The 27,457-nt window shown below is 48.5% G+C and overlaps 3 protein-coding genes and 1 pseudogene across 9 annotated transcripts; 3 read left to right on the forward strand and 1 right to left on the reverse strand.

Annotated features, from left to right (window-relative positions):
* The first annotated feature begins 996 nt into the window (after positions 1–996).
* LOC139014368 (ubiquitin-ribosomal protein eS31 fusion protein-like) lies at positions 997–2,322 on the forward strand (annotated as a pseudogene).
* A 7,158-nt stretch (positions 2,323–9,480) lies between these two features.
* On the forward strand, positions 9,481–12,343 carry CENPB (centromere protein B). The gene has a single exon (XM_070419977.1). It carries the CDS (start codon positions 9,702–9,704, stop codon positions 11,514–11,516), a length of 1,815 nt encoding a protein of 604 aa, XP_070276078.1. The 5' UTR covers positions 9,481–9,701; the 3' UTR covers positions 11,517–12,343.
* A 2,747-nt stretch (positions 12,344–15,090) lies between these two features.
* Positions 15,091–18,865, forward strand: SPEF1 (sperm flagellar 1). Of its 5 annotated transcripts, none has more exons than XM_070419980.1 (8): positions 15,091–15,700; positions 16,722–16,833; positions 17,109–17,265; positions 17,467–17,506; positions 17,637–17,697; positions 17,842–17,965; positions 18,060–18,163; positions 18,426–18,865. In XM_070419980.1, exons 1-8 carry the CDS (start codon positions 15,580–15,582, stop codon positions 18,616–18,618), a joined length of 912 nt encoding a protein of 303 aa, XP_070276081.1. In that variant the 5' UTR covers positions 15,091–15,579; the 3' UTR covers positions 18,619–18,865. The 5 variants fall into 5 exon arrangements, with proteins under 5 accessions (XP_070276081.1, XP_070276082.1, XP_070276083.1 ...); XM_070419981.1 differs by having other exon boundaries at positions 15,091–15,688; XM_070419982.1 differs by having other exon boundaries at positions 15,091–15,522.
* A 1,005-nt stretch (positions 18,866–19,870) lies between these two features.
* Positions 19,871–27,430, reverse strand: LOC139013734 (small ribosomal subunit protein uS14-like). 3 transcript variants are annotated; one of them, XM_070419988.1, is made up of 4 exons: positions 26,919–27,430; positions 24,596–24,892; positions 23,568–23,708; positions 19,871–22,069 (listed from the first exon to the last, which is right to left on the reverse strand). In XM_070419988.1, exon 4 carries the CDS (start codon positions 22,059–22,061, stop codon positions 21,891–21,893), a length of 171 nt encoding a protein of 56 aa, XP_070276089.1. In that variant the 5' UTR covers positions 22,062–22,069; positions 23,568–23,708; positions 24,596–24,892; positions 26,919–27,430; the 3' UTR covers positions 19,871–21,890. The 3 variants fall into 3 exon arrangements, with proteins under 3 accessions (XP_070276089.1, XP_070276090.1, XP_070276088.1); XM_070419989.1 differs by lacking the exon at positions 24,596–24,892; XM_070419987.1 differs by lacking the exon at positions 26,919–27,430 and having other exon boundaries at positions 24,596–25,459.
* Between the last annotated feature and the right edge of the window lie 27 nt (positions 27,431–27,457).

Genomic DNA, 27,457 nt, shown 5'->3' on the forward strand with positions numbered 1-27,457 from the left:
TGCCTGGGTTGCAGGCGCAATCCCCAGTAGGGGGTGTGTAGGAGACAGCCTATCAATGATTCCCTCTCATCTTTGATGTTTCTATCTCTCTCTCCCTCTCCCTTCCTCTCTGAAATCAATAAAAACATATTTAAAAAAAAAAGAAAAGAAAAGCCATTGCAGGCCGGGTGGGTGGCTCAGTTGGCTGGAGCATTGTCCTGTACACCAAAAGATTTCAGGTTCAATTGCAGGGCAGGGCATATACTGAGGTTCAGGTTCGATGCTGGGTTGGGGCATGTATGGAAGGCAGCCAATCCATTGATGTTTCTCTCTCTCCCCAACCCCACTTCCTCTCTCTCTCTAAAAAGATTAGTGAATATGTCCTCTGGTTAGGATTAAAAAAAAAAAAAAAAAAGCAATTGCAAACATCATAGAGGATCAACTCCTCCCATCCAGCCACATTTCCGGGCTGAAAGCTCTGTCTTCCCATGGAAAAGAATGACCTGGCATCGGACTGTACACATCAAGCACTGGGCTTGGTTAAGGGGTGTGGCGTGACCCAGGGGCACTGCCAGAGAGGAGGAAAAATTACCACATGCTCGTAAAATCCTGCTTCTCCAAGCCTGTTAACAAACAGCATCTTTGTAGGACTAATTTTTCTGGTACGTTTTTTAGGGGGTCATGGATTGTGACATGTTAAATGGTTTTTGTGGGGGGTTTTTTAAATCCTCATCCGAGGATATGTTTTCTTTTTAAATTATTATTATTGAGTTTTATAGAGAGAGGAAGGGGGAGTGAGAGAGAAACATCTGTTGGTTGCTCCTGTATGTGCCTTGACTGGGGACTGAACCTGCAACCTTTTGGTGTCCCGGATGCCACTCCAACAACTTAGCCACCCGGCCAGGGCAACGTGTTAAATGATTTTTAAAAATTGGTACATGGGCTGCGGCAGCCCCAGGAACCGTGTGGGCCTGCGCTGCGCTCTTCCTTTCTGATCCGCGTGGAGTCACTACCAAGATGCAGATTTTCGTGAAAACCCTCACGGGAAGACCATCACTCTGGAGGTCGAGCCCTCAGATACAACAGAAAATCTAAAGGCCAAGATCCAGGATAAGGAAGGAATTCCTCCTGATCAGCAAAGACTGGTCTTTGCTGGCAAGCAACTGGAAGACGGACGTACTGTACTCTGTCTGACTACAATATTCAACATTCATCTTCGTGGTGGTGCTAAGAAAAGGGAGAAGTCGTACCTCACTCCCAAGAAGAATAAGCCTAAGAGAAAGAAGGTGAAGCTGGCTGTCCTGAAGTACTACAACATGGATGAGAATGGCAAAGTCAGTTGCCTTCGTCAGCAGTGCCCTTCAGATGAATGTGGTGCTGGAGTGTTTATGGCCAGCCACTTTGACAGACATTATTGTGGCAATGTTGTCTGACCTATTGCTTCAACAGAAGACAGGTAATTGTATTTGCTTCAACAGAAGACAGGTAATTGTATTTGGGTTAATAAAAGACATGAACTAACATTAAAAAAAAAATTGGTACATGGTACCAAAAATTCAGACAAAAAATAAAATGTAACTGGTACAAAAAAGGTAGTGATCATTCAATCTCTCTCCCCAGAGGCAGCCACTATTATAAATTTGTTGCATAGTCTGTAACAGTCCAAGCCAATAGAAACATAATGGGAAGCACAAATATGAGCCACATGTGTAATTCAAAAAGTTTTAGTAGCCACATTAAAAATTAAAAAGAAATAAAATTTTATTATTTTACTTAATTTAATGTATTAAAATATTATCATTTCAACATATTAACATAAAAATTATGAATAATACATTTTACATACTTTTTTCTGGTACCAAGTCTTCAAAGCCCAATGTACATTTTACACTCACAGCACATCTCAACTTGGACTTGGGATGTACTTTTCAAGCACTGGATAGTCACATATGAGATTAGTGGCTACCACAGTGAACAGGGCAGGTCTATATATTTACAAGCATATGTATGCCCATATTTTTATAAATACACAAACAAAACATGAAACATTGTTTTACATCTTGCTTTCTCTATTTTACTTGGAGATAGATCTATATTAGTACCATAATGATATATATTTATTCAATTCTCTAATGCTGAACATTTAGGTTATTAGTTTTTGCAATGATGCAGACGGTACGCATTGCATGAATTCCTAAAGCGGAAATGCTGGAAAGTATGGACCTTACTCATTGAAACCTCCTGTTCTCTTTTCTCAGTCTCGTTTCCTCAAGCTGACTGAGCTATCGAAGAGCATGGACCATGTCTTTTACCTCTCCACCCTTCTCCCAGCACCTCAAATAGGCTCCAGCCCCAGGTTGGCCTCTGTCCCCAATATTCCACTTCTAGGGATTTCTCTTAAGGATATGACAAAAGTACACACTGATGTATGTATGTTCATTGAGTCATTTTTAATAACAACAAAACACGGAGCATAAAGTGGGTGTCCTTCAACAATGGGAACAGCCAATGAGGGTGCAATACCTGTGTAATACCTGCAGCCTTTATTTTTTAAAAAATATTTTTATTGCCAAAACCGGTTTGGCTCAGTGGATAGAGCGTCTGCCTGCGGACTCAAGGGTCCCGGGTTTGATTCCGGTCAAGGGCATGTACCTGGGTTGCGGGCACATCCCCGGTGGGAGATGTGCAGGAGGCAGCTGGTCGATGTTTCTCTCTCATCGATGTTTCTAACTCTCTATCTCTCTCCCTTCCTCTCTGTAAAAAATCAATAAAATATATTTAAAAAAAATATTTTTATTGATTTCAGAGAGGAAGGGAAAGGGATATAGAAACATCAATGATGAGAAAGAATCATCGACCAGCTGCCTCCTGCATGCCCCCTACTGGGGATGGAGCCTGCAACCTGGGCATGTGCCCTTGACTGGAATCTAACCCAGTACCTTTAAGTTCACAGGCTGATGCTCTATCCACTGAGCCAAACCAGCCAGGGCAACCTTCAGCCTTTAAAGAGAACAGGTGCCCGGCTGGCATGGCTCAGTGGTTGAGCAACAACCTATGAATCAGGAGGTCATGGTTTGATTCCCTGTCAGGGCACATGCCCGGGTTGTGGACTCGATCCCCAGTGCAGGAGGCAGCCAATCAATGGTTTTTTCTAATCATTGATGTCTCTGTCTCTCTCCCCCTCTCCCTTCCTCTCTGAAATCAATAAAAATGTATTAAAAAAAAAAAAAAGAACAGGCACTGGAGAGTAGGAATGCCTGACACCCTGCTGGACCCAATAAGTAACTGAATGATTACATGTTCAGCTCTTGGAAAATGGTCTTTGGAAAAAAGGGTTCCTAAAATAAAAGAAGTTTGAAATTCACTGATGTAGATATTTATTGACATGAAAAGATGTTCACAATATTGGCTACAAAATATTATGCTAAATGTTATCCTATTAATAACAATATGCACAGAAAAGTGTCCTTTAAGGATATTCTCTGAGTGGTGGACTTAAAGGTGATTAAATGTTGTCCTAGCCCAGTGGTAGGCAAACTGCAGCTCGCGAGCCACATTCGGCTCTTTGGCCCCTTGAGTGTGGCTCTTCCACAAAATACCAACTTCTGCGCATGGGCCACGAAGTTTCAATGGCACTGTACGTGCGCGCCTGCACGTGGTATTTTGTGGAAGAGCCACACTCAAGGGGCCAAAGAGCTGCATGTGGCTTCCGAGCTGCAGTTTGCCGACCACTGCCCTAGCCGATTTGGCTCAGTGGATAGAGCATCAGCCTGTGGACCAAAGGGTCTCTGGATTCGATTCCGGTCAAGGGGATGTACCTTGGTTGCAGGATCCTCCCTGGCCCAGGGCCCTGGTCAGGGCTCCTGCAGGAGGCAACCAATTGATGTGTTACTCTCACATCGATGTTTCTCTCTGTCTCTCCCTCTCTCTTCCATTCTCTCTAAAAATCAATGGAAAAATATCATCAGGTGAGGATTAACAAAAACAAACAAAAAATAAATAAATAAAGGTGATTAAATGTTTTTATCCTCAAAAATTTCTGTATTTTAAAATATTTTCCAAAGAACAGGCATAATTTTCATTTTTATTTATTTTTTTCTGGCTTCCCCCAACCCCAAAGACAGGAGGGATAAGGAAGAGAGAGATAGAAACATCAATGATAGAGAATCAATGATCAGCTGCCTCCTGCATGCCCGCTGCCAGGACTGAGCCTGCAACCTGGCATGTGACTTGATCCTAATCAAATGGGATTAAGCCCAACCAACTGAGCCACACCCATCAGGGCTGTTTTCATTGTAAAGGGACTGTTAGTACTTGCTTATTGAAGAAAACTTGGAAAGTTCAGCAAGGTACTGGGGGTGAGGGGAGCCCACCCACAGAGCAATCACCCAAACACCCATTGATAAGCAGAATGGGTGAGGATAAGCCAGGAGGGATATATGTCACATGGATGAAATCTCCAAAACGTAGCAAGGTTTCCTGGAGATGTGTGGAAAGGAATCCTCAGACAGGTGGCCCTACATTCACCTTTGCACGGGGACCATACACCCATTATGGGCCAAGCACTGATCTGGCCTGCAAAGGGAAAAGTCTCCCACATTTTCTTCTGGATCTTGTGATTAGAGGAATATTTTTTTCTATCTCAGGGGTGGGAATAGGCTCTCTAAGTAAGACACAAATCCCAGAAGCATTACAGGAAAAATTGATAGACCTGCCTACCTAAAGATTTAAAACTTCTCATATCTAAGACTCCCTAGACCCATGGTCGGCAAACTGCGGCTCTCGAGCCACATGTGGCTCTTTGGGCCCTTGAGTGTGGCTCTTTCTAAGCCTTAGGAGGACCCTAATTAAGTTAATAACAATGTACCTACCTATATAGTTTAAGTTTAAAAAATGTGGCTCTCAAAAGAAATTTCAATCATTGTACTGTTGATATTTGGCTCTGTTGACTAATGAGCTTGCTGACCACAAAGGGCCTAGACTATGTTAAAGGACAAATGTAGAATATATTTGCAATATACTTAAAGATTTTGTTCAGAGATGAAGAGCCCCTAAAAATTTAAAACACACACACACACACACACACACACACACAAACAAACACCAAATATAAGGGATACATGAGCAAAGATCTGACTAGAAAATCCAAAGGATTCAAATGGCCAATACACGCATGAAACGAGAAATGCACACTAACCAGCAGTGAGTTACACTTTCTTCCCTTGGCTTCCAGACACCATACAGGCTTGGTTTTCCTCCTACATTTCAGCTGTTCTTCACGAGTTTCCCTTTTTAAAAAAAGAAAATATTGCCGGCTGGTGGGGCTCAGTAGTTGAACCAGGAGGTCACGGTTTGATTCTCCATTAGGGCACATGGCGGGATTTTGGAGATGATTCCCAGTAGGGGGTGTGCAGGAGGCAGCCAATTGATGATTCTCTCTTATCACTGATATTTCTATCTCTCCCTCTCCCTTCCTGTCTCTGAAATCAATAAAAAAAATAAATAAGAATATATTATTGCTCTGCCAGTGTTTCTCAGTGGTTAGCATCATCCATGCATCAAAGGGTCTCAGGTTTGATTCCCAGTCAAGGGCATGAACCTGAGTTAAAGGTTCGATCCTGGCTCTGGGCATGTGTGGGAGACACAATCAATGTCTCTCATAAATGTTTTTTTTCTCTCTCTTTCTACCCACCAGGGGGCAGACAGTTGACCAGTCGACCAGTTGCTATGACGTGCACTGAGCACCAGGGGGCAGATGTTCTCACCAATAGGTTAGCTTGCTGCTGGGGTCCGGCCCGATTGGGGACTGAGTCAGATGGGCCGGACATGCCCTGGAGCCCTCCTGCGGTCCCTCTCCAGGCCCCATGGTGCACCGGTGGGGTCCCTCAGCCTGGCCTGCACCCTCTCACAAAACCAGGACCCCTTGGGGGATGTCGAGAGCGGGTTTCAGCCCGATCCCTGCAGGCCACCAAGAGGGACCCCACCCGTGCACAAATTTATGCACCGGGCCTCTAGTATGTGTGTGTGTGTATACACACACACACACACACACACACACACACACCCCGAGTGTCCAGATTATTATGACCACCTGACGTTTGTAGGCAAATTAGCTATAATTTCATGCTGAAGTTGCTAGAGGGTCAGACCATTATAAATAGGGAAGCAGGTTGTTTACCACGACAGTAGAAGTGATTTTTTTCTGAAGATATAGGTAAACAATGTGATTTAACAGCCTTTGAATGTGGGATATATTTGAACGTGAGTGGCCAGATTATTACGACCACCTGACGTCTGTAGGCAAATTAACCGTACACTGCATCGTATGGGATATGGAAGCCGAAGGCCTGTTCGAACACCTTTGCTGTCTGCAGTTACCAAGATAAAACGTCTCCAATTCGCACAGGAACACAAGGATTGGACAGTCGAGCATTGGAAAAAAGTCATGTGGTCTGATGAATCAAGTTTCCAGTTGCATCATGCAGATGGCAGAGTGAGAATTTGGCGGAAACAGCATGAAAGCATGCACCCCACATGCATGAGTACAGCGCTTCAAGCTGGTGGGGGCAGTGTTATGGTTTGGGGCATGTTTTCCTGGCATGATTTGGGCCCTTTAATTCATGTGGAACAACATCTGAATAGTACGACATACCTAAGTATCATTGCTGATCAACTTCATCCTATCATGTTGATGGCGTATCTCAATGGAGATGGCTTCTTCCAACAAGACAATGTGCCATGCCACGGTGCTCATATTGTGCAGGAGTGGTTTCAAGAACATGAGGGAGACTTTACCTTGCTTAGGTGGCCCCCACAATCACCAGATCTCAATCCAATTGAGCATTTGTGGGACGACGTTAATAGAGCCATCAGGCAGCTGGTTCCACAACCATCAAACCTCACAGAACTGGACAGTGCTATTCATCAGGCATGGTGTCAGATTCCTTGCATCACCTTTCAACATCTCATGGAGTCAATGCCAAGAAGAATTGCAGCAGTATTGAAGGCAAAATGTGGCCCAAGGAAGTACTGATGGGTGGTCATAAAAATCTGGCCACTCACGTTCAAATATATCCCACATTCAAAGGCTGTTAAATTGCATTGTTTACCCATATCTTCAGAAAAAAATCACTTCTACTGTTGTGGTAAACAACCTGCTTCCCTATTTATAATGGTCTGGCCCTCTAGCAACTTCAGCGCGAAATTATAGCTAATTTGCCTACAAATGTCAGATGGTCATAATAATCTGGACACTCAGTATATATATATATATATATATATATATATATATATATATATGTATATAAAGTATAGTTGACATACAATATTATATTAGTTTCAGGTATACAACATAGTGATTTGACATTTATATATGTACCTTTTAAAATATATATATTTTTATTGATTTCAGAGAAGAAGGGAGAGGGAGAGAGAGACAGAAACATCAATGATGAAAGAGAATCATTGATAGGCTGCCTCCTGCATGGCCCCTACTGGGGATCAGCCCACAACCCGGGCATGTGCCCTGATTGGGAACTGAACTGTTACCTCCTGGTTCATAGGTCAAGGCTCAACCACTTAGCCATGCCGGCCGGGCAACATTTACGTACCTTATGATGTGAATACCACAATAAGTCTAGTAACCACCTGTTACCATACAAAGTTATTATATTATTAGCTATTTTCCTATACTGTACATTACATCCTTATGACTTATTTATTTTATAACTGGAAGTTTGTACCTCTTATTCTCCTTCACCCCTTTCACCCACCACCGCCCACTCTCCTCTCCTCTGGCAACCATCATTTTGTTCTCTGTACCTATGAATCTGTTTCCGTTTTGTTTTGTTTATCCGCTTGTTTTGTTTCTTAGATTCCACATGTAAATGAAATCATATGCTATTCATCTTTGATTTATTTCACTTAGCATAATACCCCTCTTCGCCCATCCATGTTGTCATGAATGGCTAGCTTTCATTCTTTTTTTGTGTTATGTCTTAGCAGTATTCCATTGTATACATATACCATATCTCCTGCATCTCATGAGTTTCTTGCTAGTTCTTTCTTGAGCCCTTAACCTTGGAGAGCCCAGGGCACAGTCCTTGGTTCTCTTTTCTTCTTTGTCTACATCCACTCACTTGAAGCATCATCCAGCTCCAGGTCCTCACTCAGCCTGTCTGCCTGGGGGTCACAGCCTTCCTCTCTACCTACTCCTTATGTTAGTGTAAGAGTTGTTGTTTTTTTTTTAAATGATTTCAGAGAGGAAGGGAGAGGGAGAGAGAGATGGAAACATCAATGATGAGGAAGAATCATTGATCGTCTGCCTCCTGCACACCTCACACTGGGGATTGAGCCTGCAACCTGAGCATGTGGGTGACTTCCTGGTTCTTAGGTCCATGCTCAACCAGTTGGGCAGTCTAAGAGTTTTTTGATTGCTTGTTTGTTTTATTGATTTTAGAGAGAGAGAGGAAGAGAGAGAGAGAAAAACATCGATATGTGAGAGAGAAACATTGATTAGCTGCCTCTAGAACGCACCCTGATCAGGGATGGAACCTTCGAACTTTCAGTGTACTGGACAATGCTCCAACCAACTGAGCCACACCCTAGGGCGCTCTGAGAGGTTTTTAAAATACTGTAGCACATTCAATGTTTTAAGAACTTCATTTTTATGTGTTTGGTTCAGGAACAAGAGGCTTCAGGGATTCATGTGTATGTGTGCCTATGTACTAGTATATACATGATGTTATTTTTGTAGGTACAAACACATTTATGACTATATGCATGTGACACACTGAGATGTTACAGTGTTTATGAATTGTGGGATCACCATCAAATAGATTTAAAACTGGTGTTGCTATTATAAATGTGTAACAATAAGCTACATAGATTCTAGTTCATCCATAATTGGACCAATATACAACAATTAAAAAGCATGTTGGCAATACTTTACCGATATGGCAAAATTCTAATCACTCGATGCCAGGTAAAACTGCAGGAGATGCCAGATATACAGTCTAATACAGTCTGATGCCAGTTTTATGCAATAAAAATTTTTAAAAAGAAAACTGCATGTGCCTAGAGAAAAGACTGGCACTGTATAAAAATGTTACCTGCGCATCTCTCCAGGTATTGGAGTGAAAGGGGAATTCTAGTTTCCTGTATTTTTCAGTTTCCGCCAAAAACGTGGATTATTTTTACCTTAAGAAAACACAAAACACAATTGTTATTCTTTACAAGCTGCAAATCGCTGCTCACCCGGCTCAGTGGCCAGGCACGGCGCCCCTGTCCCCAGGTCACCGGGATCCCGAGCGCGGGCGGGTCCAGCAGGCCGCAGCGCCCTCCGGCGGCCGGTCCGGGGTGGCAGGGAGGAGGGTGGGCGCGGAGAACCGGGAGGCGGTGCCGGGCGTCCCCGCGCTTCCCGCGAGATCCCGCTCCGCCCGCTCCGCCCCGCTCGCCGCGCTCCCCGCGCCTCGCCACTTCCTGCCTTCGGTGCCCGCGCCACCCGCCCTCGTCCGCGCTCGCCGCCTGCTGCCCGCCGCCCGGCGCCCCCGAAGGTGTCCCCGGCCCGGCCGGGTCGCCACCCTGCCGGCTGCCCCGCGAGCCGCTTTGTCTCGGGCGGGGCGCGCGGGAGAGGCCGCCAGGTGCCCCCCGCCGCGGGCCCGGGTCCCCCGCCCCGGGGAGGCGGCGGTGGCGCCCGGCCCCGGGGCGGGGGGCGCGCCGGGATGGGCCCCAAGCGGCGGCAGCTGACGTTCCGGGAGAAGTCGCGGATCATCCAGGAGGTGGAGGAGAACCCGGACCTGCGCAAGGGCGAGATCGCGCGGCGCTTCAACATCCCGCCGTCCACGCTGAGCACCATCCTGAAGAACAAGCGCGCCATCCTGGCGTCGGAGCGCAAGTACGGGGTGGCCTCCACCTGCCGCAAGACCAACAAGCTGTCTCCGTACGACAAGCTCGAGGGGCTGCTCATCGCCTGGTTCCAACAGATCCGCGCTGCCGGCCTGCCCGTGAAGGGCATCATTCTCAAGGAGAAGGCTCTGCGGATAGCGGAGGAGCTGGGCATGGATGACTTCACTGCCTCCAACGGCTGGCTGGACCGCTTCCGCCGGCGCCACGGAGTCGTGTCCTGCAGTGGGGTGGCCCGCGCCCGCTCACGCAGCGCTGCTCCCCGAGCCCCAGCAGCGCCCGCCAGCCCGCCGGCGGTGCCCTCGGAGGGCAGCGGCGGGAGTACAGCGGGCTGGCGCGCTCGGGAGGAGCAGCCGCCGTCGGTGGCCGAGGGCTACGCCTCCCAGGACGTGTTCAGCGCCACCGAGACCAGTTTATGGTACGACTTTCTGCCCGATCAGGCCGCGGGGCTGTGCGGCAGCGATGGACGGGCTCGCCGGGCCACCCAACGCCTGAGTGTGTTGCTGTGCGCCAACGCCGACGGCAGCGAGAAGCTGCCCCCGCTGGTGGCGGGCAAGTCAGCCAAGCCCCGTGCTGGCCAAGCCGGCCTGCCCTGCGACTACACCGCCAACTCCAAGGGTGGTGTCACCACCCAGGCCCTGGCCAAGTACCTGAAGGCCCTGGACACCCGCATGGCTGCAGAGTCTCGCCGAGTCCTGCTACTTGCTGGCCGCCTGGCTGCCCAGTCCGTGGATACCTCAGGCCTCCGGCATGTGCAGCTAGCCTTCTTCCCGCCCGGCACCGTGCAGCCACTGGAGCGGGGAGTTGTCCAACAGGTGAAGGGCCACTACCGCCAGGCTATGCTGCTCAAGGCCATGGCTGCGCTAGAGGGCCAAGATCGTTCAGGCCTGCAGCTGGGCCTCATGGAGGCCCTGCACTTCGTGGCTGCAGCTTGGCAGGCAGTGGAGCCTTCTGACATAGCTGCCTGCTTTCGTGAGGCTGGCTTCGGGGGTGGCCCAAATGCTACCATCACCACTGCCCTCAAGAGCGAGGGAGAGGAAGAGGAGGAGGAAGAAGAAGAAGAGGAAGAGGAGGGAGAAGGGGAGGAGGAGGAGGCAGAGGAGGAGGAAGAGGAAGGGGAGGAAGAGGAGGAAGGGGGGGAAGGAGAGGAGTTGGGGGAGGAAGAGGAGGTGGAAGAGGAGGCTGATGTTGATGACAGTGAGGAAGAGGAAGAGGAGGAGGAGGAGGAGGAGGAGAGCTCTTCTGAGGGCTTGGAGGCAGAGGACTGGGCCCAGGGTGTAATGGAGGCCGGTGGCAGCTTCGGAGGCTATGGTGCCCAGGAGGAGGCCCAGTACCCTACCCTCCATTTCCTGGAAGGTGAGGCAGACTCTGAGTCGGACAGTGAGGAAGAGGAGGACGACGATGAAGACGATGACGATGAAGACGATGAAGATGAGGATGGTGATGAGGTGCCTGTGCCTAGCTTTGGGGAGGCCATGGCCTACTTCGCTATGGTAAAGAGGTACCTGACCTCCTTCCCCATCGATGATCGTGTGCAGAGCCACATCCTCCACTTGGAACACGATCTGGTCCATGTGACCAGGAAGAACCATGCCAGGCAGGCAGGAGTTCGGGGTCTTGGACATCAAAGCTGAGCCACTGGGCCTAGCCATGCCCCAACCCAGATGTGGCAGCACCAGCCCAGGGCAAAAGGACTCTTTGGGCAGCTGCTGTGGATGGAGCCAGAGTAGGGAGCCCCAGATGCTACCATCACTTTAGCGATGTTCCCCAGGCCCTGTGAACAAGCCCAGTCACCTTGGTAGGGCCCAGGGTTGGGGTCAGCCTCACTGCCTGCTTATTGCCTCTTTCTCAGAGTCCTCTTTCCTCCCCATTTGCCCCTGAACTTGGGGGACCAGGTGGGGAGCTGTCCGGTGCTACCACACCATGCCATCAGTGGACTAGGCCACAGCAGCCACCAGGGATGGGCCCTGGAGGCTCCCGGCCAGACAGTGCCTCTCCCCTCTGCCGTCCACACCAGGTCTTTGGTGGGGGGGACCCCAAAGCCATTCTGGGAAGGGCTTCAGAGGAAGGTCCAGCCTAGGCCCCTATGAGGCTGGCAGCCCCCCATCCCTGCCCCCAGACCGCCTCAAGAAGCACAGTCTAACCACAGGCTCCTAAGCCTGCTTCTGCCTGCTTTCCCACCTCCCCAATCCCTTTCTCTGGTCCAGCCCATGTTACTTTGGCCCTTGGTTTTCTCAACAGATTGGAGGTTCCCAAGAGGCCCTCCAGGGGAGTGAAAATGGGCATTTCCCCTGTGGGCAGCTGTAGGCCCCATGCCTCTCCTTCCTCCTGGCAGGGTCCTATCTTGGGCAGGGGGCCTGGGTCTGGGCCCAGAGTCCAGTTGTCCAGCTGCTCCTTTCCCAGTATGAATTCAATAAATCCATCCACTCCCTTTTTGTGGGGTGAATGTTTTAACAGCCAAGGGTGCATCATCCTTCATGGTTTGGGCTTGCGTCTGTTTTGGGGACACATGCTTTCCCAGTTTCCTTTGTTCCTTGCTCTGGTGGGACATTAAAGCAAGTGTTGAGTGAGTGGCCACAGCCTAGGCCCTGACTAGGGTGAGAGGCCACCTCTGTGTCTAAATGCGATCTAGACTTGGGGAGGAAGGCGTCTTCAGTGCACCTGCCTGGGCATGGCTTTGAGGAAGCCAGGCCTACTGCTTTGGGGTCAGTTGACGGACAGGAGGGAGGGAGCTGCAGTCTCTGTTGGGCTAAATTAAACTATGTAGGCACCGGGGAACTAGACCTCTCAAGGCTCATTCAAAGTCATTTAAGGAGTGGGGCCAGAGGGCAGAAAGAAAGGGGTGTTAGGGCAGCTCCTCTGCTACCGGTTGGAGTTTGGAGGGGCATACAGGTGCCTCAAGAGGGCATGTCCAAGCCTGGTGGCTGTCCTTGTGGACAGTGGCAGGAGAAAGGTGATATTGCTGGGGAGATTGCACCCCCCAGGAAACTGAAAATGAGTTAGCAACTCCCTTTGCAGTGCCCTCCAGTCCAAAGGTGAAGACAGGCCCCTTGATGATCCTAACCCCTTTCTTTTTTTCAGGGCCAGTCTCGCCTTCCTGGCCCTCCAGCATTGAGGCCTTCAGGCCCCAGCGGTTCCACCTAGGGCAGGGCCTGAGCTCGAGCAGGGAAGGGAGCTCTGGGCCCCAAACCGGTTTTCCCACCTTGGCTAGGGCTGGCATATCACCCCTCTGGTTCCCTCCCCACCCCCACCTCCTTGCAGTTCCTCTCTCCACCCTAGAATGTAAAGGGGGTAGGGGGCTATCCAGGTAATCTTGTCTCCTGCCTGCCCTGGGTGTGGTCTCTTCTAGAAAGGCAAGGCCTCTAAGTATGATTTTGTTAACGAAGAAACATTCAAATCTGTAAATACTTTTTGTGAGTTTATTTGAGCCAAATTACTGGGAAGCAGAATCTCAACATACTGAGATAATGCTCCAGAGAATGGCAGTTTGTTGCCTTGTTTTATAAATTACAATCAAAGGAGGAGGCATAAGTGGGTTACATGACATCTATTGGTGATAGATTAGGAAGGCAGAAGAAAGCAAAGCAGGAAAACCTCTGGGATTGGGTAAAAAGTAAAAGGATAGACGCGTGCTTATTTTTACATGGGTGGATACAGGATAGTTAACAGTCAACAACACGATAACAATGAGGTAATTTATAGTTTCGCCCAGGTGCATTGGTTGTGCCCTGAGGGGCCCAGAAAAAAGGAAGTTACAAGTTACCCTGACTTTTCAAAGGTATGTTTATTGTAGATGCAAAAAGACAATAGGCTCAGTTAAGATCAAAGTTGATCTTTGTCAGGGAATATACCGGCCTAGGACATGACTATCCACCATAGACTGCTTTTTATTTTAAAAAGTTTTGATTTCAGACCATCCTTTGTGGTTACTTTAGGTCTCTGAGTTTGCAAGGCCGCCACGCAGGCCTTGCCTGAGTTAGTCAGGTTAGCATGTGGCCCCTTTTCATTCACAACTTTAAAACAGAAAGTGGAGTCACCGCTCCACCCTTGGCTTTCCTCACTCCTGACACACAGATCCCTTCTAGGCCTTGGAAGGCTTTGAAACTAAGTGACAGCAAACAGTAATAGGGATTCCCCTTATAGTCATTCCCCCCACCCCCATCAATGCCTTGGAGAGGAGACCAGAAAGTCATGAGGGAGACCACCTATCTCCTGGCCTGCTTTGGAGTAAGTAGGTGGGAGCAGTAGCCTTCTCCCCAGGTGGCCCTGGCCAATCCAAGTCCCTTACCTCAAATAACAAGGCAAATCCTTTCCATTTGTCTCCTGCCTATAAGAACACCTCTTTTGCTGCAACTGAGATCACCTCATTTTTTTAATATACATTTTTTTTATTGATTTCAGAAAGTAAGGGACAGAGCTAGATAGAAACCTCAATGATGAGAAACATTGATTGGCTGCCTCCTGCACGCCCCCTACTGGGGGGAATCGAGCCTGCAACCCGGGCATGTGTGCTTGGCTGGAATTGAACCTGGGACTGTTTAGTCCGCAGGCTGACCCTCTCCACTGAGCCAAACTGGCTAGGGCAGATCATCTAATTTTTGATAACACCACATCTCAGGTGCTGTGCTAAGCACTTTAGATGCTTACAACGCCCTTATGCGGTAGGTAAAACCATGAGAAAACAGGCACACCGCTAGTGTGGAAGCAAATGTTCTCCCCACTTGAAGTTGCTCTTTACTTATACTCTGCGCCCTTTCACTAAGGAAGCACCCATCTTCCTAATCCTCCTAAAGGTAGCCCTCTTGAAATGGAACTGGTTGCTGAGGTCAATTTCTAACCCATGGAAGAATAGCTTTTGGGATGGAGATGAGGGATGTGGAGTTCTTGCAGCTCTTATATCTATAAACTCCTGTTCCAGCAGTCCCCATACAAATACAGGTCTTCTGTAAATACCCTTCCTATTCTGCTACCTATTACCCCATTGAAACAAATAGGTGAGAACTATCAGTATTTTACAAAGAAAGCTAATAGGGAGGAGTTAAATTACCTGCCCAAGGCACTGGCCTTGAGCTCTGGTGTTCTCCCTGGGAGTCTGCGTTTCATACTAAATTCCCCACCAGGATACTGCTGGGACTGGGCTGGGGATGGGAGGGGCTGGGGGGTGGGGATGGGCCTATGAGCACAGAGCCTTGAGGAGGGATCCAGCAAGGCGGTACTCTCACAGAGTCCAGATGGGAAGCAGCAGATGCTGCCTTCACTTGGGACTGACCGCTACATAATCCAGAAGGGGGATCCCAGTCCTGGGGATGCTGGTGCAGGGTTCTGCGGGCCTGGTTGACTTTGGAAGGACCCAGAGCGAGCCAGTAGCTGGTCAGGTGGCCTGGGCAAAAATTATTTCTTCTTGGGAGACGGGGAAGACAAGGCCACCTATAACCGCCTTTTCAAATCTGGAGGCCTGAGAGGAGGTAACCGGGAAAAACTACAACTCCCAGAAGCCTCTGCTCTCTGGAGTCAAGGATGGTTGTCATGGTTTCAGAAAACAATATGGCCTCTCCCAGCTGGGACGGGAGTCTCCGGGTTAGAGAGGCAGAAGCGGGTCTGGACGCCCTCGGCGGCGAGGGAGGAGACGCTTGAGCGGCCGTGAGTTTGGGACTGGACGCTGCCGGCTGGATCAGCCTCCCTTTGCCGAGGGTGCCAATGGCGGGCAGTGTGGACGAGGAGGCGCTGCACCAGCTGTACCTGTGGATAGACAACATCCCTCTGTCCCGGCCCAAGAGAAATCTCTCCCGGGACTTCAGTGACGGAGGTGTGCGCCTGTGTATGTCCACATTTCTGTCCTGTATGCACGTGTGTAAGGGGTCTTTGTGCAAACATATCTTTACGCTTGTGTGTGGCGTTGTCTATCTCCTAGGACTTCAGTTGCAGAAATGAGTCTGAGTGTGTGAGTCAGTGACTCTCTCATGGGACTTAATGACTAAGGTGCATATCTGTGTATGTATTTTTGCATCTCTGCGTGTGTGCATGCACATTGCTATATTCTATATGTTTATCTTATGGGAGTCAGAGTGTGTGCTCCTATGTGTATTGACATATTTTGTCCTGTATGTATGTAGGGGAGTCTTGTGTGTATATGTGTTGCTTTGTGATTGTGAAGGTGTCTGTGTGTTTAAGATTGTCTCCTGGGATTTTAATGTGTGACTCTTTGTGCTTCTGTGTGTATGTTGGTGACTGTCTCTTGGAACTCCAGTGATGGAAATATGTGTATGTGTCCATCTCTCTGTGTGCTATATGTGTGCTTGGACGTGTGTGTAGTGTGTGTGTGTGCTATGTGTGTCTGGACAGGTATGTATCCTGTGTATCTACACATTCTATCCTATGTGCATATCTGTAGAGGGATCTTATCACATATGTCTATGTGAGTCTGTGACTTTCTCCTGGGACTTTGGTGTTGTGTGTGTGTGTGTATCTATATGAATGCGTAGGATGGAGACCCAGAATCCTGAAGGGCTCCCATGGAGATTCCTTCTCTATCAGGACACCAGAGACCACAGTTTTCAAATGCCCTGGGTTAATGGGGAAGGAATGTAGCCCCTCTGGAGTTTGCTGGAGGCTTAGTCTCCAACTGGTCACTGATCTCACTTCCTTTTCCCCACCCTCCCCTGTCCTCTTTCACCCCTCTCTTCCTATCATCCTTTTCCATTTCCATATCTCCACCTCTCCACTTGGCCCCACCACTCTGCCACCCATGATTCTCCCATTCCACCCATTTGTTCTCTCTTCCTCTTCTCTCTTTCCCATCCCCACCTCTTTCATGTCTGCTCCCACTCCTACTCCTTCAGTCCTGGTTGCAGAAGTCATCAAGTTTTACTTCCCCAAGATGGTGGAGATGCACAATTATGTCCCTGCCAACTCTCTCCAGCAGAAGCTCAGCAACTGGGGTCACCTGAACAGGTAGCAGAATATCTGGGTGCACTAGCAGGATGTCTAGGCCCTACCCTGGGCTCCCAGGAAGGGCTGCCCCAGCCCCTCCACCTCCTATGGTCTCCACAGCCCAGGCAGACAGAATTGTCTGGTGACAAAATTAAGGGACTCTTCTATTGGGGAGGTGAAAGGTAACTTGGGACACCCAAGAACAGGGCCCAGGTACGGTGCTCTTCCATCCCCTAGGGCTGTGCACTTAGCACAGCAGCTGCCGCACCCCTCTTCTACCCGTGTCTACCCTCCAGGAAGGTGCTGAACAAGCTGAATTTCTCGGTGCCGGAGGACGTGATGCACCAGATCGTGCAGTGCACCCCCGGCGTGGTGGAGTTGGTGCTCATTCCACTGAAGCAGCGCCTGGAGGAGCGGCGGAGGCGCAGGAAGCAGGGCTCCGGCTCCTTACAGGTGCCACCTACTCAGGCTTCTTCCCCCCGTGCTCTGAGGGAGCTTCCCAGCCTGCAGAAAGCCCCCACCGTGGCTATAAGTGCGGAAGAAGGGTGCCTGGTTAAAGGGAGCCTGGCCTGGGGGACGGTGGGTGGAAGGGACACGGGGCCCTTTGGGGATGGGCGAGCAGGAGCTCACAGTGGACCCCGGGGCTTCTTTTAGGAGCTGGTTCCCCAGGATGGCAGTGACTACATGGATGTGGGTAAAGTGGCTTTTACTTTTCCTCCCTCCCAGGGGGAGCTTTTCTCTTTTCCTTCCTTGGGGGGAGGGAGGAGGGAAAGACAGGAAAATAGGACTCCAGAAGGGTTACTCCACCACTTACCTCTTCTCAGGTTTGTCCCAGAAGCCCCGAGGGGAAGGTGCCCAGGACACGCAGGGAGGGGGGCAGCTCAGGTAAGGAAACTGGGGGTTCCTGACCTTACCAGACCAGGTAAGGAGGTAGGGAAGGCAGGAATGGGCTAGGGGAGTGGGGAGACCTGGCCGTGGGGCCCTGGAAAGATGAGGGCCAGGCCTCCTCTAAGCTGCTTCCCACCCCAGGGGGGGCCGGCAGCCGGTGCCCCGGCGTCCTGGGTATAGCCAGGTGCTGCACGGCGACCCGAGCGTCATCCTCCAGATTGCCGAGAAGGAGCAGGAATTGTTGGCCTCGCAGGAGACTGTGCAGGTGGGAGCCCTGGGAGGTGCGGGGGGTTGGGGCCTGTGGAGGACGGGGATGAGGACAGGGGGTCCCTGGGTTTGACCTCTGCGCGGCCGCCCAGGTCCTGCAGATGAAGGTGCGGCGCTTGGAGCACCTGCTCCAGCTCAAGAACGTGCGCATCGACGACCTCTCCCGCCGGCTGCAGCAGGCGGAACGGAAGCAGCGGTGAGCTGAGCAGCTGCTCAGGACGCAGGGATGCCCCAGTGTCTGCCAGAGCCCTGAAAAGGCCGACACACCCACAGAACAGCCCATGCACCCACAGAACGCGGACTAACGGGGCGGGAAGGGGGCGGGTCCAGCTGCTCCTAAGAGCCTCCGGGAGCCCCTCCCTCGGGGTGAGGGTGAGCATGGTGGGTGGGTGGTGGGACAGGAGCCCTTACGTCTGAGCACGGAACTGAGCCACCTCCTCCCACTCCATCCGGATCAGGAGAATGGACCACTTTCCAGAACCCAGAACCCGTGTGCGGAGGCCTGGTGTGTACCCCAAAGCAGTGAGAGACACCAGGCGCTCTATTTTGGAGCTCCCTGTGCTGGGCTTTGCGGGATGGTCCCCCCACTGGGTCCGCACCACTAGAACCGGGTCCCCATCCAGCTGTGAGGACAGTGATGTCTCCATCTAATTCTTTGTGCCCTGGGCCGTTGGGGAAGTGATGGAGTCCCTGGCCTCTCCTTCGCGCTCACCTGGGACCCATTTGGAGGCGGGAGGAGGGCAGCTGCTAGAGAGGAAGGGAGGAGGAGGGATTCAGCCAGGTGTGGGAAGACATCGGCTGTGCCTATACCAAATCGCCCTCCCCTCCCATGAGGTAGAGTTGAGACTATTTGGGGTATATGGGACAAGGCTGCCCCCATTAAAAGCATTGTGCTCTCTCTCTTGTGCTAACCTTCTCTCTCTGCCTGGATCCTTGTGGGCAGTGAGGTCCTGCCTCCCCTTTGCTGCACCCTTCACCCCTTGAGGGCCTTTTATGCCCAGAATGGGTCTTGCCTTGTGGGCAGCTGGGCCCTGGGTGGCCACTGCTTTTTAGGCTGATGATAACACATTGTCAGGTCTTCTGCACTAGGAGAGTCTGACTTCTAACACTGGCCTTACTAGACTGACCCCCAAATCCACCCTCACTGTCTCCTTTAACTCTGTCCAAACCCACATTTCAGATTCTCTCCAAATGTAGCCACATACTCACCCTAAACCATGCCCATGGACTGACTCCTAAATGTGTCCTCTGTATGACTCTCAACCCTGGTCACAGACTGACCCCAAGTTTTATGGGCTGAAGACAAGCTTAACTCCCAACCCTGAGATACCATGGCCATGTGTGACCCTAACTCTGACCAGTAACATTGAACATTTGTAAATCCTAAACCACCTACAATTCTGTTCCTAGGCATATATGCAGCATATACCCAGGAGAAACTTAAGCTTCGTGTTCTGTGTTCTGGGGCACATGTATAGCAATGTTTATAGCAACACATTTTGTAATAGCAAAAGAGCTGTTATCTATTACTGTGTAACAAATCACCACACACCTAAAGGCTTAAAACAGCATTTATTATCTCATATTTTCTGTTGCTCAAGAGTCCAGGGATGGCTTAGCTGGGTCCTCTGCCTCAGGGTTTCTCACAAGGCTGCAATGAAATTGTTAACCAGAGGTGTGGTCTCATCTGAAGGCTTGACTGGGGAGGGACTCACTTCCAAGTTCATCTGGTTGTTGACAGAGTCCAGTTTCTTGTGGACTGTTGGAGTGAGGGCTTCAGTTTCTTGCTGGTTGTTGGCTGCCCTCATTTCCTCGTCATCCAGCAAAGGAGAGAGTTAGATGCTAGCAAGGTGGAAGTTATAGTCTTATCTAATGCAATTACAGAAGTGACATCCATCACATCTGTCATATTCTATTTATTTGAAATAAGTCACTAGATCCAGCCGACATTCAAGGGGAAAGGAACACATAGGTTTGAATACCAGGAGGGAGAGATCAATGGGAGCCATTTTAGAAGCTGGCTACAAGGAGGAAAAAGCAACAGAAGATAAAATCTAGGATAGGGGTTACTTCTGAGAGAAAGCAGAGGGCAGAGATGCAAGAGGCACATTGGTAGATATAAGTTATTTGTAATGTTTTAGTTCTTGGGGCAAGTGGTGGGTTTACAAGTGTTCACAAATGGGCTGTTTATGGACAAATGGGGAGAAAGTGTGAGGTTATTTATTTTTCTGAACCATTAAAAAACAAACAAGGATTATGTGGTATCCAATTCTATTTACCTGAGTTCCTAAATTAATACAAATAAAAAACTGATAACTATTCATGACCTTGGTCTGTGCCCTTCCCTTGCACTCAGCCTGGTCTTAGGTTAAACACTGGCTGCAGCCTGGCCCTCTGTCTTACCCAAATCAACTGCAGCCCTGCACACATACTGACCCAATCTAGCACTGTTCTCTCTCCATCATCTGCATTGGGTCTTCAGTGTTCTGTTCTCTAAATCTTTCATCCATGGATCGTATTTGTACGCTCCTGTGTGTGGAGCTGGAAGGCATGGTTTGTAGAGGGGTCTGAGGATCAGGGTGTGGGGTAGGGCATGGTTCTGCCTGACAGGAGCACAATGGACCCAGAATGCAGGTTCAGCGATTGGGGTTACCCCCTTAAGAGTCTGCTGACCTCCTCCATTAGCAGAGGCTAGGCCAGGTCCTGGAGGTTCTTCCTCCTTGAGTCCCCCCCACCCTATTCTTACTATCCAGATATGCCTGAATCTGTTTTAATATCTCAAAACCCTACAGATCAAACCCCAAAAGCAGTGGAGAATTTTATTGAATGTTTCTTGGGAACAAATATGAAGGTGGATTACATCACACATTATGTCTATAACACTTTTTTAAACATCTCTCTTGTTCTCTAAACTTCCCTTCTGACAGCCACTACCATATTTTTCCCACTCTGCTCCTCACTCCCCTATTGCCTTTCTGATCCACAGTAAATCAGATTTCTTCTGGTTCATTCATTCATTAATTCCTCAAATGTTTATTGAGTGTCTACTATGGACTAAATACCAGGAACACAAGGACGACTATAAAACATGATTTTTATCCCATTTTCACAATCCTAGAAGGGGAAAGGCATGTAAAAAGGCATTTTAACATTTTTTTGTTACTTAATATTTTGAATAGATCAAACAAATCATTATAAAACATAAGCCCGCCTGGTGTGGCTCAGTGGTTGAGCATTGTCGACCCATGCACCAAGAGGTCGAAGATTCTATTCCTGGTCAGGGCACATGCCTAGGTTGCAGGCTCAATCCCTGGTGGGGGGCATGCAGGAGGCAGCCAATCAATGATTCTCATCATTGATGTTTCTGTCTCTTCCTTTCCCTTCCTCTCCGAAATCAATAAAAATATTTAAAATATACATTTTTCAAAAACATAAAAAGTGAAAACTCTCCTTGGTCCCCTACACCTCTGATAGATAACCTTTTTCTTTAGTTTTTGCATATTCTTCCATAGTATCTTAATGTGAAGACAAGCAAATATGCACATTTATTGTTATCTTACCCCCATCTTTTTTAATATAAAGAGGAAGCAGATTATCCACTCTTTTCTGTATTTTTAAAAAATTATTTTATAGCCCTAACCGGTTTGGCTTAGTGGATAGAGCGTCGGCCTGCGGACTCAGGGGTCCCGGGTTCGATTCCGGTCAAGGGCATGTACCTTGGTTGCGGACACATCCCCAGTGGGGAGTGTGCAGGAGGCAGCTGATCGATGTTTCTCTCTCATCGATGTTTCTAACTCTCTATCCCTCTCCTTTCCTCTCTGTAAAAAATCAATAAAATATATTTTAAAAAATTATTTTATGTACAAAAAGATAGCATTCTGTCATAAGACAGATGTCTTGAACGACCCATTCATGAAGTTCACTTAGTCCAACTTAATGAAGCCTATGTCCTTCACGTACTGACAGAAACACTGGTGACACATGTTGAGGCTGTATTTCCAGATCACAGTGTGGCGGTTTGAGCAGCCGCAGCAAGAAGGAGAACCCTGGTGGAATTTCCTCAGATGGCTCCAGGAGAGTTGCTGGTGACCCATCTTGCTCTCTGTGTAGCAAAACAAGGCAAAAGGCTCTTTTCTGTATCTTGATTTTCCACTCAACACGGTCTCTTTTAGATATGTGATGGTCAATGTTGTGTGCCAACTGGACTGGGCCACAGAGTGCCCAGACATTTGGTCAAATGTTACTCTGGGTGTTTTCTGTGGGGGTGTTTTTGGATGAGATTAACATTTAGATGGGTGGTCTGAGTAAAGCAGATTGTTCTCCCTGTTGTGAGGGGGCCTCTTCCGATCAGTTGAAGAAGGCCTGAATAGAATAAAAAAGCTGTGTCTTCCCTGAGTAGGAGAGAATTCCTCCTGCCTGACAGCCTTTGAACGGGGAGATGGGCTTTTTTGTTTTGTTTTGTTTTTGCCTTTGAACTTTAACTGAAGCATGAATTCTTCCTGGGTCTTGAGCCTGCCAGCCTGTGGACTGGAACAAAACCATGGGCTCTCCTGGGACTCCAGCTTGCTGACTCATCCTACAGATCTCGCAACTTGCCAGCCTCCAGGATTGCATGAGCTACCTCATCTATCTCTGTCTCCCATTGGTTCCGTTTCTCTGGAGAACCTTGACTAATGCAATATTTTTCCATAACAGTATGTACTGGTACATTGAAAACTTCCAAATAAAATTCAATTGTCTGTACCAAATTTAATCAGCCCTCTATGGACGCTTGGTTTATTTTTAATCTTTTATTAATAATACAACAATAAAGAACCTCACACATTCATGATTTAATGTTGTGTACAAGTATATCTGCGCGATAAATTCTAGAACTGAGGTTGTCCAGTCAAAGGATACATACATTTGCCCTGGCCGGTGTGGTTCAGTTGGTTGAGTGTTGTCCTGTGCACTGAAAGGTTGCTGGTTAGATTCCTGGTCAGGGTACATGCCCAGGTTGCTGGTTCAATCCCTGGTCAGGGTATGTGTGGGAGGCAACCAATCTATGTTTCCCTCTCACAGTGATGTTTCGCTCCATGTCTCTTCCTCTCTCTCTCTCTAAAATCAATAAAAACATATTAAAAAAAAAGAATACATATATTTGCAATCTTGGTAGATACTGTGAAATTGTCATCTACAAGGGCATGGTTCAGAGCAAAGGCTGACATCTGGTGGCCCGTTGCCCTGCTTTGGTGTGCAGTGCTGTGTTGTTACAAAATTTCTAATTTTTATATTGATGAGGATGTGAAGTAACTGGAACTCTCATACTCTGCTGAGAGTGTGAGTACAAACATTTCAGATCAGTTTGGCAGTTTCATATAAAATTAAGCATATGCCTATGCTATTGTATGAGTTCAATCAGAGAAGCAGAAAGACTTTGTTACAGGGACTTGACGTCAGGTTACTATTAAAGAGGCTGTTGTTTTGCACCTGATTCTGGACCTCAAAGTTCACAGGTCAGGCAGTTGGGAAGGAAGGATGGATATAAAGTGGGGAGGAGAACGGATGAGTTGGAATCCATGAGCACAAGCTGGAGCCCTCAAGAACAAACTGGAACTCACCTTAGTTCCCACTGCCTCCAAATTTGATGATGTGGGTGTCGTGCTGGAGAAGTCGGTGCCCTTTCCTACCTGGCCCAGGAGTCAGAGAGGCTGAAGGAGGATCCAGGGCAAGGTGGAGCAGTTATGGGACTGGGTGCTACCCTGCCAATGAGATGAGCCAGCAGATCAGCAAAAAAGTGGATAGGCAGGAGCTCCAGACCTTGCAGGTGTAAAAACCAATATAGCCACTGTTTTCTTCTACCCTCCAAATCTCATGCAAAAATCTGTTGTGGACCACCCTAATTAGAAACACACATGGAAGAGAATTCTGGGAAATGTAGTTCATTCTAAATTGGTACATTATAAAACCACCACAGCTATGTTCCAGCAATTCCATTCCTCAATATACATTCAAGAGAAATGCATCCATATGTTTACCAAGACATGTACTAGAATATACACTATAACATACAGTAGTCCCCCCTTATCCACCGGAGTTACCTTCTAAGATCCCAGTGGATGTCTGAAACCTCGGAGAGTACCAAACCCTACACATCTGTTTTTTCCTACACATACATAGCTATGATAAAATTTAATTTATAAATTAGGCACCATAACAGATTAATAACAATAACAACTAATAATAAAATAGGACAATTATAACAATATACTGTACTAAAAGTTATGTGACAGTGGTCCCTCTGATACCAATCTCATAACAGAGTTGACTACTGTGACTAATGGGTGGGTAGCATATATAGTGTGAATTCCCGTAATGGGCAGGATGGAGCAGGACAGCACAGGACTTCTTTGTGCTACTCAGAATGGTGCACAATTTAAAACTTATGAGTTTATTTTTGGAAATTTCCATTTAATACTTTGGGATCATGGTTGATGGCAGGAAACTGAAAACACAAAAAGCTACATCACAGTTCAGAGAGGGACTGCTGTAGCACCAGACAGTCCACAGTCAGCAGCTAGTCTGTGTTGGAAAGAGCCAGGGATGGATTTGGGAAGTTAGCTAGAAAGATATAAGAATGCAGGCCTACCTTGTTCTTGAAGGGAAGATGAGTTTGGCCCATGAGAGGAGAGTAGGAAGGGCATTCCAGGTGTGAAGGTAGCATAAGGAAGGTATATGAAATCAAATATCTTCACAGATCCAGAAGGTAAAATTAATGTGAGAAGCCCAGTATGGTTCAGTAGTCAAGCTTTGAACCAGTAGATCACAGTTCAATTCCTAAGCAGGGCACATGCCTGGATTTTGGGCTTGATCCCAAGTAGGGGGCATGTAGGAAGCATCCAATGGATGATTCTCATCATTGATATTTCTATCTCTCTCTTCCTCTCTGAAGTTAATAAAAAATGAAAAGAAAATTAATGTGAGAAAATAGGGATTGGTGGGAACTATGGCAAATTGATGTGCCAGCCTTTGGTGCCAGGCTGGAATGTGAGTCCATCTTGTTAGATCTTCTGATATTTCAAGAGAAATAGAGAGAGGAAGAGGAAGAATAGAAAGAGGGAGGGGAGGAAAAGGAGGAAGAGGAAGAGGAGGAAAAGAAAAATTAGAATTTTTAAAAGCCCACCTAAGCTAAACCAAATACAACTGTAGTTTTGGGCCCACTGTCTGCCAACTTTATAGCTTGAAGAATAGAATAGACATGGGAGTACAATTTTTAGATGAAAAGGGGCCACATACTAAACCTGTCAAGCTCAGGGGAGGCCTGTATGGTGGCCTTACCTACTCAGAGACCTAAAATAACCACATAGAATGGTCTGAAATGAAGACTTTTAACTAAAAGCAGTTTATGGTGGGTAATCAAGTCCTAGGCTAGAATCTTCCTTGACAAAGGTCAATTTTTTTTTTCTTTTTTAAAAATATATTTTTATTGATTTCAGAGAGGTATGGAGAGGGAGAGAGAGATAGAAACATCAATGATGAGAGAGAATAATTGTTGGCTGCCTCCTGCACATCCCCTAGTGGGAATTGAGCCCATAACCTGGGCACGTGCCCTTGACCCGGTATGAACCTGGGACCCTTCAGTCCGCAGGCCGACGCTCTATCCACTGAGCCAAACCAGCTAGGGCACAAAGGTCAGTCTTTACCTTAGTTGAGCCTGTTTATTGTCTGTTGGCATCTATGACAACATACCTTTGGAATGTCAAGGTAATTTCCTTTTTTCTGGACCTCTTTGGGTGCAACAACCACACAGAACAGACTACAAATTCCCTCACTGTTATCATCATGATAATGGGATTTTAAAAAATTTATTTTTAAAATATGTTTTTACTGATTTGTTGTTGTTGTTGTTATTTTTAGAGGGAGAGGGAGGGAGCGAGTGTAACTTTGATCAGCTGCCTCCTGCAAGTCCCTTACTGGGGATCAAGCCAACAACCTGGGCATGTGCCCAAACTGGTAACCTCTCTGTGCACAGGACAATGCTTAACTAAATGAGCCACACAGTCAGGGCAATCATGAAATTGTTGACTGTTAACTATCCTGTACCCACCCATGTAAAAGAAGTATGTGTCTATCATTTTACCTTTTACCCAACCCGAGTTTCTCTCCTCCCCACCCCCCACCTTTGCTTTCTCCCACCTCCCTAATCTATTGCCAATAGATTTCATGTAATCCACTTATGTCTTCTCTTTTGATTATAATGTATAAAGCAGGGTGCAGAACTGCCATTTTTCGGAGCATTTTTCTCAATCCGTTGAGGTTTTTCTTCCTGGCAATTGTCATCAGTTTGGTTCAAATAAACTCATACAAATTCTCTGCAGGTTTGAACGTTTCTTACTTTGACAAATTGGAGGGGAAGCATAGTAGAGTGCATGGAAGGTGGGATTGGGTAGTGAGAGAGCATCTGGCAGGAGCTGGCGGGCTGGGTGGAAATCTCCCAGTGCCAGCACCTGAGGACAGCATCAAAAACTCCAGAATGCGCAGGAGTCACCCAAAAATCTGCTAAAAAGTTTGTGAGGCTCTGCTGGAGACAGTGGCAGAGCAAGGAGCGCTTTGCAGCAGAGTAGCACTCGATGGAGACAATAGCTCAGGAAGGTTAGTTTGCCAACAGCGTGCAGACAAAAGCACAGGGTAGGAGCCTTGGAGGCTCCCAAAGGCAGCGATCCGGTCCTTCTGAAAGGATGCTGGCCCTCAGCCGCTCAGGCCATCTCTCCCCTAGTCACGTTGGACGGAGGGCAGTGCATGCTCCGGAGGGCTCCCCGCGGGCACTTTAGGGACTCTGTCCCCGCCGGGAAATGGTGTGTGTGTGTGTTCAAGCACAGGCAGGCGGAGGTGCAGCTAGAGCCGCTGAAGACTCTCCCACCGCTACCCCCTGCCTCTCGCTCCTCTACTCCCGGGAGGCGCCCACAGCCCACCTTGCAGCGCTGAGCTAGGGACATCCTGCTGCCAAGACATCTGCATCCTGCTGCCATGACGACCGCCTCCTTGGAGACCCGGTGCTGAGGCTGCGGTCCCGGAGGGCCCCTGGTTCTCCCCACCCCCACCCCGCGTGCCTCCTTTGTTCTGATGTTTATCTCGGCGAGCAGGGCTCCCAGGAGGAGTCTCAGGTCCGCGCCCGAGCGCTTCCTTCGAGATAGGGGGTAAGGGTGGGAGGGAAAGAGGCCAAAACCCAGGGTTCGCAGAGCGGCTCCTGGACTGGACCTAGAGATGCGCGAATCGATGGCGGAAGCAAGCTAGGGAGCGACTTTCGGGTGCCCCACCTAGCCCTGAGCCCCGCCTTCCGACCGCTGGAGGGGCAGAGCCTAGGGGAGGCCTTTCCAAGTTGAGGCAGAGGCGGGAAGTGCAAACTCCACAGGGGGAAGTGGGACGCGGCGGGACCTCCTCCAGGCACTCCTCCTTGCCTGTCTCCCTTCCGCCCGGCGATGGCCCCAGGTTACGTCGGGCGGCCTCGCTG

This window comes from Myotis yumanensis, unplaced genomic scaffold, assembly GCF_028538775.1.
Source record: "Myotis yumanensis isolate MYYU_CA2020_CCGP unplaced genomic scaffold, mMyoYum1.0.hap1 SCAF_7, whole genome shotgun sequence".
NCBI classification, from domain to species: Eukaryota; Metazoa; Chordata; class Mammalia; order Chiroptera; family Vespertilionidae; genus Myotis; species Myotis yumanensis.